Genomic DNA, 15,937 nt, shown 5'->3' on the forward strand with positions numbered 1-15,937 from the left:
GAAGTAAGAACATGATTTTTTTTTCATGATTTTTTTCTCGCAAATTAAATGCATTGTAAACTAATATTTAAGTGTGTAAACTTACTGAAAACCGAAGACGGCCCAAGGGAGGCTCAACATAAGGTATACCAAGGAAAGAGTTGATTGCAATTCTTGTTTCAGTGTATGTCCTTAACTGATGAAAGTAATTCAATAATCATTACAAAGTTACAATCTAACTAAAATGCAAAAGCAATAATTGTAGTTGATGTTTTAATCTTTGTTGGTATTTTCAAATCCTTGTATAGAATAAACTATAATACTTTAAGATTCCACTCTAAGCTTTCTGGTGAAGTCAGGTTAGGTTACCAATTGATGATATTAAAAATCCGCAAATTGCATAAATATAATTTTTTTACATATGCATACGTCAAGACGAATTAAATCGCTGATATAAAACATTTATGTGAATTATTTTGACGGTTAAAATTGACAAAAAAAACTAAACCAAACAAATATAATGGATACTATTAAAAATTATAAAATAATATAATATTTTAACATGAAATGTTATTACATAAAGCAAAATCAAAATAAGTAAAAAATTTATAAAGCTAATGGGGGAGATTCAATAGACTTAGCTCTCCCGGGATATATCCAAAGGGATAAAATTTAGACCACTGTCCCAGGTTAAATATTTTTTGTCCCTCCTTCAATTTTTTCTCCCCAAGTCATTGGGGGATATCTTTTCTTGGCCCCCTCTACGGGATAAATATTTAACCCGCGCTAAAATCAAATGAGCTGGTAAATAAAAGGTCGTCAACATGCTCGCAAACTTTTTAGATTTTGGCCAATTGCAATGAATAAAAAACTTTTTCAAATCAAAATTTTGTGAGGATCATGGAAATGAGGGCAAAATTGAAATCCAAAGGTAACACAAAATTCTGTATCGAACTTAATTTAAAATTGCTTATTTATTTTGCTCAGAAATTTCTAAAGAACTCTTCATCAAAGCGAAATTATGCAAGGATTTTTTTCTTTTCAAATTTTGTGCACATAAAATTTCAAATTTCTCAACGCTTAAAAATTAAAATTCTCAAGCTTATTTTTTTATTTGTAGATAAATTAAATTCGCCAATTTTTTTTAATTACACTTAACAAATAAAAAGGAAAAAAATTAGTGAACGTGAAAAAGTAGAAGAAAAAAGAATTTGCTTTTCTTTCATCTTAAGTGTTTCCCAAATATTTAAATACCTTTTCGTCAAAGTTAATTTGGGCAAATAAATCTTTTTCTTATTGCTATCAAATCAAGTATTGAACCAGGAACCAGTGGCTGGCTACGGCTGCCGGCTGTCAAAAGTGCATCTGCAATGAACACTCAGCTCAGCCAATGTCAAGAAAATTTTTGACTGTATTTAATTTTTTATTACTAGCGGCTGACCTTTTTGTTTCAAAATTGATAGCAAGGTCAGGTGGTTCAACAGTTGAAATAGTTGACGGCTTATTGATGGTAAAATTGTTGGGATGTTTAAGCAAGGTGGTATATAAATATGAAGGGAGAACGAGCTTTGCGTGTTTTAGCGCATTTTGGGAGTCGTATGAGAGTCGAAAACGACTCCAAGTTGACTACAAAACGACTCCAAGTTGACTACAAATTCACTACAAAACGACTACAAACGACTCCAAGTTGACTAAAAATTCACTACAAAACGACTATTAACGACTCCAAGTTGACTACAAATTCACTACAAATAGACTACAAACTACTCCAAGATGACTACAAATTCACTACAAAACGACTCATTTGAGGTGCTCATATGAGCACCTAAAATGAGCACCTCATATCAGGTGCACATATGAGCACCTACATATGAGCACCTCATATCAGGTGAACATATGAGCACCTAAAATGAGCACCTCATATCAGGTGAACATATGAGCACCTAAAATGAGCACCTCATATCAGGTGAACATATGAGCACCTCAAATGAGCACCTCATATCAGGTGCACATATGAGCACCTAAAATGAGGCACCTCATATCAGGTGAACATATGAGCACCTAAAATGAGCACCTCATATCAGGTGAACATATGAGCACCTAAAATGAGCACCTCATATCAGGTGAACATATGAGCACCTAAAATGAGCACCTCATATCAGGTGAACATATGCGCACCTAAAATGAGCACCTCATATCAGGTGCACATATGAGCACCTAAAATGAGCACCTCATAACAGGTGCACATATGAGCACCTAAAATGAGCACCTCACATCAGGTGCACATATGAGCACCTAAAATGAGCACCTCATATCAGGTGAACATATGAGCACCTAAAATGAGCACCTCATATCAGGTGAACATATGAGCATCTAAAATGAGCACCTCATATCACGTGAACATATGAGCACCTAAAATGAGCACCTCATATCAGGTGAACATTTGAGCACCTAAAATGAGCACCTCAAATCAGGTGCACATATGAGCACCTAAAATTAGCACCTCATATCAGGTGCACATATGAGCACCTCATATCAGGTGCACATATGAGCACCTAAAATGAGCACCTCATATCAGGTGAACATATGAGCACCTAAAATGAGCACCTCAAATCAGGTGCACATATGAGCACCTAAAATGAGCACCTCATATCAGGTGAACATTTGAGCACCTAAAATGAGCACCTCAAATCAGGTGCACATATGAGCACCTAAAATTAGCACCTCATATCAGGTGCACATATGAGCACCTAAAATGAGCACCTCATAACAGGTGCACATATGAGCACCTAAAATGAGCACCTCACATCAGGTGAACATATGAGCACCTAAAATGAGCACCTCATATCAGGTGCACATATGAGCACCTAAAATGAGCACCTCATATCAGGTGAACATTTGAGCACCTAAAATGAGCACCTCAAATCAGGTGCACATATGAGCACCTAAAATTAGCACCACATATCAGGTGCACATATGAGCACCTAAAATGAGCACCTCATAACAGGTGCACATATGAGCACCTAAAATGAGCACCTCATATCAGGTGCACATATGTGCACCTATAATGAGCACCTCATATCAGGTGAACATATGAGCACCTAAAATGAGCACCTCATATCAGGTGCACATATGAGTACCTAAAATGAGCACCTCATATCAGGTGAACATATGAGCACCTAAAATGAGCACCTCATATCAGGTGAACATATGAGCACCTAAAATGAGCACCTCATATCAGGTGCACATATGAGCACCTAAAATGAGCACCTCATAACAGGTGCACATATGAGCACCTAAAATGAGCACCTCATATCAGGTGCACATATGTGCACCTATAATGAGCACCTCATATCAGGTGAACATATGAGCACCTAAAATGAGCACCTCATATCAGGTGCACATATGAGTACCTAAAATGAGCACCTCATATCAGGTGAACATATGAGCACCTAAAATGAGCACCTCATATCAGGTGAACATATGAGCACCTAAAATGAGCACCTCATATCAGGTGAACATATGAGCACCTAAAATGAGCACCTCATATCAGGTGAACATATGAGCACCTAAAATGAGCACCTCATATCAGGTGAACATATGAGCATCTAAAATGAGCACCTCATATCACGTGAACATATGAGCACCTAAAATGAGCACCTCATATCAGGTGAACATATAATGGGCACCTAAAATGAGCACCTCATATCAGGTGCACATATGAGCACCTAAAATGAGCACCTCATATCAGGTGAACATATGAGCACCTAAAATGAGCACCTCATATCAGGTGAACATATGGGCACCTAAAATGAGCACCTCATATCAGGTGCACATATGAGCACCTAAAATGAGCACCTAATATCAGGGGTGAACATATGAGCACCTAAAATGAGCACCTCATACCAGGTGAACATATGAGCACCTAAAATGAGCACCTCATACCAGGTGCACATATGAGCACCTACATATGAGCACCTCAAATTGCTTAATTTGCAATTGGCCAAAATGTAATAAGTTTTCGAGCATGTTGACGATCTTTTATTTACCAGCTGATTTATTTTAGCGCGGGTTAAATATTTATCCCGTAGAGGGGGCCAAGAAAAGATATCCCCCAATGACTTGGGGAGAAAAAATTGAAGGCGGGACAAAAAATATTTAACCGGTGACAGTGGTCTAAATTTTATCCCTTATATCACGGGATATCTTTTATCCCGGGAGAGTTTTAAGTCTATTGAATCTCCACCAATATTTATTTCTCTCTGAAATGATGAACTGCTATTTTTTAATTTGAAGCAAACCATTTCCATAATTAAAATAGACATTAATATGGGTGCATTACAAATAATATAATGATTTGCAGATAATTTTTTGTCTTGCGATCTTCTTTAGTATGAAAAATATTGTAAACGATCTAAACGGCCAGTAGATATTTGGCATTAATGTTCTCATTACCCCTTTGACAGCTCCTTGCTTGAGCATCACAACAGGCTCCTGCCCAAATGAATCGATCACAAACGAAGAGCAGAAAAATAGGAACACTAAAAAATTATGCCAGGCCATCTTTCGCGCACTACCCCTCTCCTTCTACAAGAGGAAAAATTCACAGCTGCAGTGTTGCCGACAGAAGTGGCGAAAATCGCACAGTTTTCGCATCAGTCCTCATGTGAAAAGAGTGCAGTTTGTGGATGCTACGCACTAAAGTTGTGTGTTGTGTGATCCGCGACCGCGACATGTATGATGATGTATCCAAATAGTGGCGGCGGACGGGCGGATGCAGCGGGCGATCGAGGGACCGCGCTCTGAACTGGATTTCCATTCGCATGCAAGCACCACAGGTAAAAACGGAGAACGCAGATATAATGGCAGGGCGCGGTGACACACAGGAACTGCATGGGTGGAGAGGGAACAGAACGCGCGCGGCCAATTACCATTTTTACCTGTGATGTATTATGCTCCTTATCATAAATAACGCAAACAATTATGCTCCTGAGAAAGCTGCCTTTTGTATTATAGACGCTCCCCTACAAGTTTGATGGGTGACTTTTCCAGGTCGTGGGATTTTAAAATAAAATCACACTAAATGATGATTATTCATTTAATGGTTTTATATTAATTAAAAAAATATCATAATTGAACGGTGCTATAGGATTTATTTAAAAAAAAGAAGTTCAAATTAATTTCAATCAATCGTGAAAAACCGCTAATTTATTTAATTGCTTAAATTACTCCAAAGAGAATAGATAGCATGCATATACAAAAAATTGCAAATCTCCGACTCGTATAGAATTTGTGAAGTGGTTTGGAAAAGTATATTTTTTTATAAAGCTATTTAGAGCAATCGCTCCACTAATATTTTCTCCTGGATTATGAGATAGATCACTTTTGTAATTATTTTGTTTTTATAGTAAATTAAATTTACTGTCCGCAGCACAGCCATAGCGACGCGTGTTTATTGTGTGTTTACGCTTGGACTGTTAAGCTATTTACGTCGCTTATACAACCAGCGTCACATGCAGGACTAGACAGTTGCATAAGCTTTGCCAGAACTATCACTTGAGAACTCCCATTCGGAGTTATTTACTAGGAGATAATCCTATAAATAAGACAAGAGAAGAAACTCCTTAAGTTTCTTCAAACTTGACTATTCATTAAATTGTTTAATGAATGTATAGAAATTAATAATTATACATTAATTATAAAGATAGAAAAGTAATATACTGTATTGTATAAAATGTATTTCTTCTCCTGTTAAAATTTTCTAATCTATTTATTATTATTATTATTAATAATATTATGTTATCTTGAATAAATTTCTTTGACTTTTTTATTTCTTTTGAAATAAGTTGAGAACCTATTATAAAATTTGCATAATAAGTTATTAATATAATTATGGTGGATTATCGCATGCTGGAGCAAAATCTCATAAAGTTTCGGTTAACTTTGTAATATGATATATTATATAATTTTGATATTGGCTGAAATACCGTGACCACGTCAAATACCCTTCCAGATAAGATAAGAATGGAAATTGTTATCGCGGGTGCGACATTATGGATGTCACTTATCTCTCTGCCTTGTTTATCATTCACGCTAAAGGTGCGTGTACATGATATAAAATGTGATTTTTTTTCAACTCTTCAAAGCAATTTTGAAGTACAAATTTTAAATCCTCAATTCCTCATACATATATCACGTGGCTAAGAAGGAGATAAAAACTAAATTATTTTTCGCACAATGACGAGAAGAGATTTGTAAGATTAACTGTTAATTTCTATTATCTTGAAAAATTATTCTCAAACAGGAATTAAAAATTTTATCGCACTTTATGAACTATGTGACGGAAAAGATAGTCTACTGACATATTGCTCTCAAATGAGTCGTTATCAATTTCTATTTCAACTGTGATTCTCTTCGTTTCACAGTAATGTGCAACTAAAAATATTTTGAAATGAAACGGAACTATGATAAAAATAAGCCAAAGGAGGTTTTATGGAATTGTATCAAATAATATATTATTTAACTGATTATGAATGTGTATGCAAAAAAATTTCAAATCAAGACAAAACTTTCTGACAAAGAGTTATTACGTTATTTTAAAGACTAATTTTTAAATTAAATATAGGATTTAATTTTTATAACAAAGAATAATTAATGCAAAATTACATTTATAATAATAAAAATAAGCACCTGGATTGAATATAAGATTGCTTAGTCTTCATTAAATTGAGGTGACTAATATATTTCTTGTTCTTTCATTGTCAGAGTCTCTGGCATCTCGTGTGCCTGGCTGCAAAAAAGCCATATGGAATTTTTCAAGGCGATTCGTTCTTCAGTTGCATCGCGAGCTGCGCTGAATGGAAAAGTAGGTCGCGCCGAAACGGAGCAGCGTGCTATAAAAAAGCATGTGCATCACCCTTCCCCCTAGACGCACGTTGCATTCACATATATTGCGACTCAAAATAAAATTTGACTGCACACGGTGCACATGGCCGACAAAGGGGGGCCTTTCGATTGAGTCACATTTAAACAATGTTGCACGTTGCACACTTTTTTACATTGAATGATGATATTATTATATTTCTCTCTGATATTTGATTTTATATTTTGTTTCATTTTGAAATTTTGCATCAAATTTAAAGGATAGTTAAAGATTAATAAATAAATATTTTGAATGAATGAGTGGCTATAGCATCAAAATATTTTCATAATTTGTAAATAAAAACAATAGTCAAAAGAATGAGGATATCAAGGAAATGAATTAATGCAATTTTTTTATAGATATTATTTCATTTTCTTTTGATTTGTTTTCAACCCTCTTCCTTTACCCCATAAATTTTGGCTGTCATGCAATGTTTCTTTAAAGAAAACCACATGATTACTTTTCTTGTAATGATTAAATCGGGAAAAATTTACAGCTCCATTTTATTGATCAAATGCAAAGATATAGGACTCCAAATATATCAGATGCGTAGTATATTGGCTTTGATAAAAAAAAGAGAACCAGAGGGGCCTGTGCATTATTCAGGACGCTTGTGTGTGCTTCAGACTGGTGCGCAGTACTGTAAGTCGGTGAGAACTCATAAGAGGGCGCCGAGTTTGAAAGGTCAGGGGTTCGTCGATCGATCTAAACAGTCTCTGTGTATGGATGTGTGGCCAGCCGGTGACGTAGGGAGCAGAGACATACCAGGGGGTATTTTAATGAGCGCAAGTCGTGCACTAATTATGTAACTACGTCTCACAAAAGTTCAATGCCACCCCCTAAATCTACGTCGTGGTTTGGGTCCAAGTTTCTCCACCATACAGAATAACTTGACTTTTGAGACAAGTAGTTGAAGTGTTTAAATATTCATAAGACAAAAGACAGTGCAAAACTTGACTGCGAGAGAGACACGGCAAAAATTATGACGTAACTTTCCGCAGAACCCGCGTCAGCATTCGAGCACAATATTGCTGGAGCTGATGCAAATGGGCTTATCAGTTACATTATTTGTTTTAATCTCACTTCCCGTGTATCTTTTACTGTCCCAGATTATTGTTGTCACACCAAAATCGCATCATTAAAATAAAAAAGCCTCAGTGCGTATAAATTTTATAATTTATTCTACTAGCAAAACTTTAAAATCTTTTTGTTCAATTAATATAGTAATATTCCGCTTTTGACTGGAAGTAATAATTCTGGATAAATTATATTATTGACAAGCCATTAAAATTTATTTTGTGGTAAAAATGTGATTTTTCCCCCTTTCCGTTGACGGTCTCACGGTTGCCTTGCTTTAGTGCTAGATAAACATGAAACCTCTCGACACCTCAAGCGTGTTGGTTAAGGAAAACTTCAAAGCTGATTAACGTTTTGAGGTCAGACCTGTGGAGACGAAAGTCTATGACTGGGACTGTGAGGAGGCTTATTATAATTTTTCCTGTTGCCAACACGTTGAAACCGTCAGCGTATGTTATACATAAAAGCAAAATTTATTAAAAATTGGTAAAAAAAAACAACATATTTTTCTGGCTTCTATGTAATTTCATTGTCGCAATCAATTGAATATATTGATTATTACAAAAGAATGAGTTAAGCCTCTTCATTTCCAATTACGTAAGAGTTTTACGGTATTATGTGAAGCCATATAAATATTAAGTTCCACGCACCACACAAACTAGAGAGTTAAGTTTACTCGGATGGAAACTAAGCAGAAATTTTGTATTTGTCAAAAAGATTCCGAGGTCGCGGAAAGATGCAAAATAATAATTATTTTCTACGTAAATTCAAGCGGTCTGAAGCAGATTTTGTTTTTCTTTCTTTCCAATAAATTTAATGCGATTTGGGCGGCCCAGGAAACTATCTGAATTTGTTTTGAGAAAAATAATCGTTTGGCATTGATCTCTGTGATGCTGACGCACAAAGCAGATATCTGGAGTTGGTTGGGCAAGGCTCAACGCAGACGCACCTCCCAACAACGCATTGAATACGTTAAAATGTTTGTTTTGAGAAACCTCGCGGAGCAAAAGAGCTGCAAGCTAAAAGTGCAAATGGGCAGTTTACGCAGAAGCCGGTTCTTGAGTTGAAAAAACAAGCACGCTTTTGGAGGTCACAAACAAAATAGAGCCATTTTGCAACACTCTAAAAATGCATTTGAGACGTGGAGCTGCACACGGTCTTTGCGTCATAAAAGGTTATACCCCCAGGCGATAAAATATATTATATGGTTTGGTGAAATAATTCTAACCAAATAATCCAGAGAATGTTGAATTACAATTAAAAAAAAATTTAAGGCAAAATATAAAATAATTAATTTTACAGATCGGTTTTATTTAATTTGTTTTGGAGAAATTGAAATTGAATATTTTTCTATTAGACTTAATAAAGACTGAAAAAAAAACAATTTTCCAATCGATTTTTGTCCTATTGCGCGCTTTTATTTCATGTCATGAATGGTAAGAGGCTGAGACGCGCGCTCCATAACAATTCGAATCGATTTTGCTGGCGGAAAATTGCACGAGTCGCGGGTTGGTGGTGCTTTATTCGCGCGATGCTTGACTCGGAACAAAAGTCCTCCGAGGCCCAAGATGAGGCGCTGGCGTCGGAAAACTGCGCAAACTGGACTACGTGTCTTCAAGCACATGCTTAACACATAAGTTGGCAAAACGGAGGAAAAGTGCGAAAAAGACGAGTGCTGTCTGCGAAAATTTTCGCTCTTGCCACAGAGAAGCGTCAAGAGTTCGTTGACGTGAAAAGTCTGTTTCATATTTCACATGCTTGTATCACAGAAAATAGTATTGCTTGCATGAAAACAATAAAATTCAAAACCTTGTTTTAATATTAGTAATTTATTATTATTATACCCAATTGCTATGAAATTTCACATTGAAATGAAAGCGCATAAAAATTATAATGAAATCTGTAAAAAAAAAATTATTTATATATTTTTTTGTCTGACTTAGATTTATTAGAAAAAAAATGAAAAATTAATTCGCGTGTATGTCGTTAATACTCATAGAGGGCGCCGTGTATGAAGCGCAGGAAAAAGAGAACTTTAAATAATGCTCAGCGGTGCTAATAATCTACAAATAAAACCGTCCATGTATTTTATTTTACAAATGATGTATAAAATTAAGAATTCTTTAAAAATATTTAAAAAAAAAACCTTTTACATAATTCATTTTAATATTTTCCTTACAAGTACACAGTTTATACTCTTGCATTTTTTCTGTAAAACACAATTGATTAAATTTGTTATTTTTCTTGAATTTCCTCAAACGTCAATGGCATGTTATATATCAAGTGCACCGCATGACGAACGCTAGGAGGAATACCAATATTGAGAAATGGAAAGTTCAACGCATTAGCACCTTTTCCGCTAGTTTTACCAGCAAAATTGCATTTGCGGTGGAAAACAAAAACAACTTAAGTGAAACGCACTATTCTGCGTTATTTCCCTTCCTTATCAGTATTTTGAACATGAGAATATTCTGGGATGTTTATCCTCTGAAATGTAAAGTCAATATTTTTATGTGTCACTCTGATTTTCGGCGCAGGTGACCGTTTACATTATTAAGAAGGCTTATCTGTCAATTCCTATTGTAAATATTTTCATCACGTGAGAAATCATGTTTACGTCGAATTGAATTATTTCTTAACTATTGAGAAAAAGAACAGAGAGGTGCGAGAAGATTCCATTGACACAGCTAAAAACAGAGAAAATTCAAAACACGCAAAAACCATAAGGAAAATAAAAAATGTCTTAATTCTATGAGTTTAATAAACTTTTATTCTAGAATACATATTTTTATTTCATTTAATGAACTCTTTTTTTATTATAAAAGATTTTGATTTTTTTACTTTAAATGGTTAGTGTGTTACATTATTTCACATTTTTATCATTATAAAAACACTTATTCCACAAACCCTTGCGCAGCGCCACTTTTCATGTCTTTTTTCCACTTGATCCCTATTGAGTTCGTTGAGCTTTGAATTTGTAAAAACGAGTAGAATAGTAATAAATCAAACGCGCTCACCGCGTCACTTGCGTTAATCTATTGCTTGACGTTTATTAGGACGTATAGAGGTTTGCGTTTATTGCCCTTAATTGGGCTGCAGAGCTAGACCGCTGAGATTTAAATGCTGCAGCTGCGACGATGGAGCAATGAGATTTCTGCTTTTCCCATTGTTTTTAATTAAATGGGATTTAATATGCAGATGCTGGCTTTATTGGAAGAGCACCGCACTTCTTGAATGACAATTAATGCCTTTAAAACGTTTTAATTGATTTCTATTCTCCAATGCAATTATGCTTTTACTTTGATGATGAAAATTCTGCAAGAGATAGAATTGAAAGAAAATTAATTATAAATTTAAATTTGATTAATTTGTATTAATACTCTTTGCTGAGAAATTTTATAATAATGTAATACCAATTTTATCGCTTTTTTATTCCCATAAAATAAGTATTTTTATGCCTGAGCCAGTGAGCACTTTTCCTTTCCTTTGCCGTGTTTGTATTTAATGTGGCATAATTTAAACGCAATTCATGCCATGCCACGAAAGCCCAACAATAGAACTGGCTCTCTCATCAATAATTATACGCATTCAATCGAGAACAGGACGTCTCCATTAATGAATAAGTAATCTCACGTGAAAATGTATGGACACGGAGAGTGCTCGGACGTCTCTTATGAATAATGCAGATACGCGGCTAAAAATAACCATATCGCCGCCGGGGACAAAAAGAGCAATCATTACATCAAGCATTGATGAGTAAACACGTTGCAACGCACATCAGGAAATAATTGCAAGGATTACGATTATTACACTCACGTACGTAATCCTAGAAATAGCAGCGTTTCAATATAGCGAGATAAAACCATAAAAAAGGCCTAATATGCGTCTGTGCAATGCACTTTTATCATTTGCAGGTGAACATCACCACTATCACACTGCAAACATGGTTTCTTACGTTTGTTCTTCTGTATAACTCTTGTACTGCAGGCTGGGAGCGTAGAACTAGAATCCCAACCTGCTAATTCCAAGGCGATTCAATGAGTCAATGTACTTAAATGGGGGCAAACAGCAAACAGCATTTATTTAAATTTTAATCTCGGATTTTTGAAAATGAATAACTTGTATTTTCATTCAAATAAAAATAATCCTCTGAGTGACAAGTGTGCAAAAAGAAACTAAATAATTTGTCAAATATTTTATTTTTTAAATTTAGGGCATATTTTGATTTTTTTAAAGTTGTAAGAAAATTTAAAATAGAAACCAAAACATAAATTTTTAATACTGAGCAATACTGAGTAAACGCATTTAATTCTTAATTAGCAGCTTTTAATTCACTAGGTCAGTAAACTCAATCGCTCAATCTTTTGAATTTCGAACTTAATGTGGAAACAGTTATATTTTATTAGAGACGTAAATTTGCATGACTCTCGCCATGGCGCCAGGTTGCTCCGACTGTCTGAAACCAATTAAAACTCAAGCGAATTAATTCAAGCTTCTAATGCTCTGACAGCAGCGATTGTGGTCCTTCCCGCGCTCTCTTATATACTTGGCAGAAATTGCTCTCGGTGTTGCTCAAGAAGAGTGGCCAGAATATTTAAACCATAAGCTGCCTACGTGTCGGCTTGAAACAAAGCATGTTGAATTTATACAAACGGCCTACAGAAGCGAGCGCAATTATATGCGATCCGTGTGTGTCTTGAGGGCAGCCGCCGCGGAGGCGCCGCTCGCTCGCGCGTTGCGGCCAAGCCACGTGATTTCAAATCTCATCGCCGGCGACAGATGAGAAAAGCAGGGGGCTCTCGCAGGATATAGAAACCTCGGGCTAAACACTTGGTTCTCGCTTTCGTGACCCCAACTCTCTCAGGCCTCCTAGCGCACTTTTTTTCGCTCACTCGAAATCAGCCGAGCCTCTTTTTTAGCATAATTTTGCTAACAAGTTTGTCCTTCAAGTGCTAACCGGACAAAAACGAATTTGGCACCGCTTGATGTTTCTACCGAGTTTAGCAAGTGGTTTAAACTGCTTATGACGGAAGCTCTGGCGAGATGCATCAAACAATTAGCTGCATCTCATCTCAATAATTAATTTTGCATAACGAAAAAATTTTAAAATTCTGAAAATTTCACAGAGAATTATATAATTTTTACGAGGCTCATATATTGAAGAAATATAATTTTTTTCACATGTTTTATTCTTGTGACAAAACGTGTATTATTACATATCAATTTACTTAGAAATAATACAATTTAAAATATTTTATTAAATTAGAAAAATAAAATATTTTTATTAGTTACATTTTTTAATTTTAAATAATAATTGATTAAATTGATTAATTATACTTTTTTAAATAAAAGTTTTGAATAATGTAACATAGTTAGTGCAAGAAGCAGTTAATTTTATATATATATACACTGTCTGTCTGAACATTTTATTTCACAACTAAAAACTGCGTACCTAATTAACTGTGTGTTTTGTACTGTTTGCGAATGCCGCCCACTGTTCAATGACGTGCCTAATCCCTCGGAGAACTTTGCCTTCTGATAGCAGAGAGGCGCGTCATTAGAAAAATGCGAATAATGCAGCGTTCAAATACAGCACGCTAGTTTCAATGGCCAAAAGGCTTCAAAGACCACATTAAATAATCTTGCGACTTTGTGCAAATGTGACAAGATAAGAACCAGAACAATTCAGTGCTTTAAATTGAGCAATTAATTGCAACTCTTTATCGCACTTGTCTCGACAACTGGAAAATCATTTCAGACCATCTTGAGGTTGATTGCAATCGGAATCAGACGCTGCTGAAGCTGGTTGTCATCAAGAGATTAATTAAGAGGCGTGTGTGAATCATGCCGCGTCTATAATTCCGATTCATCTATAGATAATTTGGAATTCCCCAAAATTGCATAATATTTTTTAATGAGATAGTTATTAAATATTTTTGCTTATAACTTGATAATTGAAACTTGAACAACCAAAAGTCTAATAATAATTTAAAGGATTTATTGTATCATTATTATTTAAATATCAGAAAATATGAAACGATATAATACTGAAAAATTCTTTAAAATACTTTTTATGTTTAAAAAGCATCCCTTTGCCGCACGCGTAAAGGATATGAAAATAAGTGAACCACAAAAAAGTGATAATAATTGTGACATCCTTGAGCACGTCAAAGATAATGTTCAACAACCTTTACTTGTTTATGAAAACTTTCTTATTTTTCAGTTGATCTAGGTTTTTTGTTATCAAATTGTTTTCTGACGGCCTTTGGGTTCACATAAATTGTTTTAACTGTCCTTCTCCTTACTATCTTCTAATCCCTTATTGCAAGTTTTTATCATTCAGATTCTCCCATACCTTTAAACGTTAACGCCCGTTTTTCTTTTTATAGTAGCCGCTTTCCAAAAAGAAATTGCGTCACTAATAAACTATACCAACTAAGTGAGCTTGTACACGCAAGTGTGTAATTCTCTGGCCAAGCAACACCGCCAACACCGGCCAAAAGACCTTGACTTTATAATGGACGCTCAATTTAAAGCAATTGACTCCTCATTATGCCTGATTCACTTTTGCGAATGCAAATTGCTCTGCTGACGCCTCTTCGCTCACAGAATTGGTTTGCCTCGTCGCATAGAAAATCAAATCAGAAACAATCAGGAAGCTTTGAGCTTATTCAATTGAGAATTATAATTTCGTATGGGTTTTCAGAGGCATAACATTATGATTATTGGTCTTTTCTTGTGCCGTCACGATACACGCCCTTATCTTGGCGCCTTTCTTGCGGTTTCCGCCTTCCAAGTTCACGAACCGCGACTTCACTGTTGTTATATTGTAATTAAATAATTTAAATGATTTTAAATTGAAATGTTTTTTTTTTAACGCGTGCTCTAATTACGTACTAAACTTGGTGTTTGTGCGTGCAAATAGAAAATCCACGGGGGTGCAGCGTGTTGCTTTGGGTTTCTTTTGAATTGGACGTGCGTCAAACCACCCACTGGGCAGAAGCCAAAAAGTGAGTGAACTTATACTTTTAACGCCAGCAATTGCTTTTGATGGCGACTCGCGTTTTTTACATTACGCAGCAGGCGCCACAAATGTGTCTTTTTCTTTTCTTTTCGCGTTGTAAAAAAGTCATCACCTTTAAAATGAGAATAAAATTACAATATTTTATAAAAATATAATGTGGTGGGTATTTATAGGATAAAAAATAAAGTAATGACTGAATGAGAAATGGGAGCATAAATAGATAAGCGTAATGTTTGAAAAATGCATTGCGGTCTAAAGTACTCCACAGCCTCGAACATTCCAGATGCAAAATCCGGTTTGAGCTTGATCATGAGAAGGAAAAAACTGGATAGTGTCAAGCAGATTAATAAATTATCTGCTGCTTGTAAGTGAGTGCTTTGATGCACTATTAGCGCATGGAATGCAGGTGCACTCCTACACTATTGGATGCAAATTATTACCACGTCACACTTTAAAACGAAAAACTATAAACAACGTAATATTTATTTTTAAACACATCATTTAATCAGCGTTGAAAGTGAATCTATATTAATTTTTTCCTCCTTCTTTTGCGTCTCATTATTATTCTGTCTCTTTATTTGTACGTATGTAATGATTTTCATCTCCATAAATTGCCAGAGGCAAGAAAACGTTCCGAGCTGCACGCAAATCTCGTCTGTCCGCCCAGTCATTTCTCCTCATTACAAAGATTGCGATGTTGGCGTGCGACGCACTAGACTGTATTTGAGCCTTGCATTGAATCGTGGCGCAATTCGGGCAATCTAATTCTTTTCTTTTTTCGCAGAACAAAACGAGATGGTCACGTAAATACAGAAGATGCCTCGCGCTTGACCCTCAAATCCATCGCGAGCTTCCCGCGAGTTTATTTCTGTGAGGGACAAAAGGCAAACAAAGGAGAAGGTCGCCGCAGAGATGGTTGTGCGGCATGCAAAAAT

The 15,937-nt window shown here is 35.5% G+C and overlaps 1 protein-coding gene across 2 annotated transcripts in view; it reads right to left on the minus strand.

The window, feature by feature from the left end:
* The window catches only part of LOC132199251 (carboxylesterase 4A-like), a 9,863-nt gene extending 3,124 nt beyond the window's left edge, over nucleotides 1-6,739 (minus strand). For both annotated transcript variants that reach the window (XR_009442091.1, XM_059623840.1), the window contains exons 1-2: nucleotides 4,435-6,739; nucleotides 86-175 (exon numbers count right to left, since the gene is read on the minus strand). Coding sequence is in view for 1 of the 2 variants with exons in the window: in XM_059623840.1 (XP_059479823.1) it covers nucleotides 86-175; nucleotides 4,435-4,542 (198 nt within the window). In the remaining variant the exon portion in view is untranslated. The remainder of the gene's footprint in view (nucleotides 1-85; nucleotides 176-4,434) is intronic.
* Between the last annotated feature and the right edge of the window lie 9,198 nt (nucleotides 6,740-15,937).

This window comes from Neocloeon triangulifer, unplaced genomic scaffold, assembly GCF_031216515.1.
Source record: "Neocloeon triangulifer isolate White Clay Creek 2 clone unplaced genomic scaffold, ASM3121651v1 ptg000014l, whole genome shotgun sequence".
Classification (NCBI taxonomy): Eukaryota; Metazoa; Arthropoda; class Insecta; order Ephemeroptera; family Baetidae; genus Neocloeon; species Neocloeon triangulifer.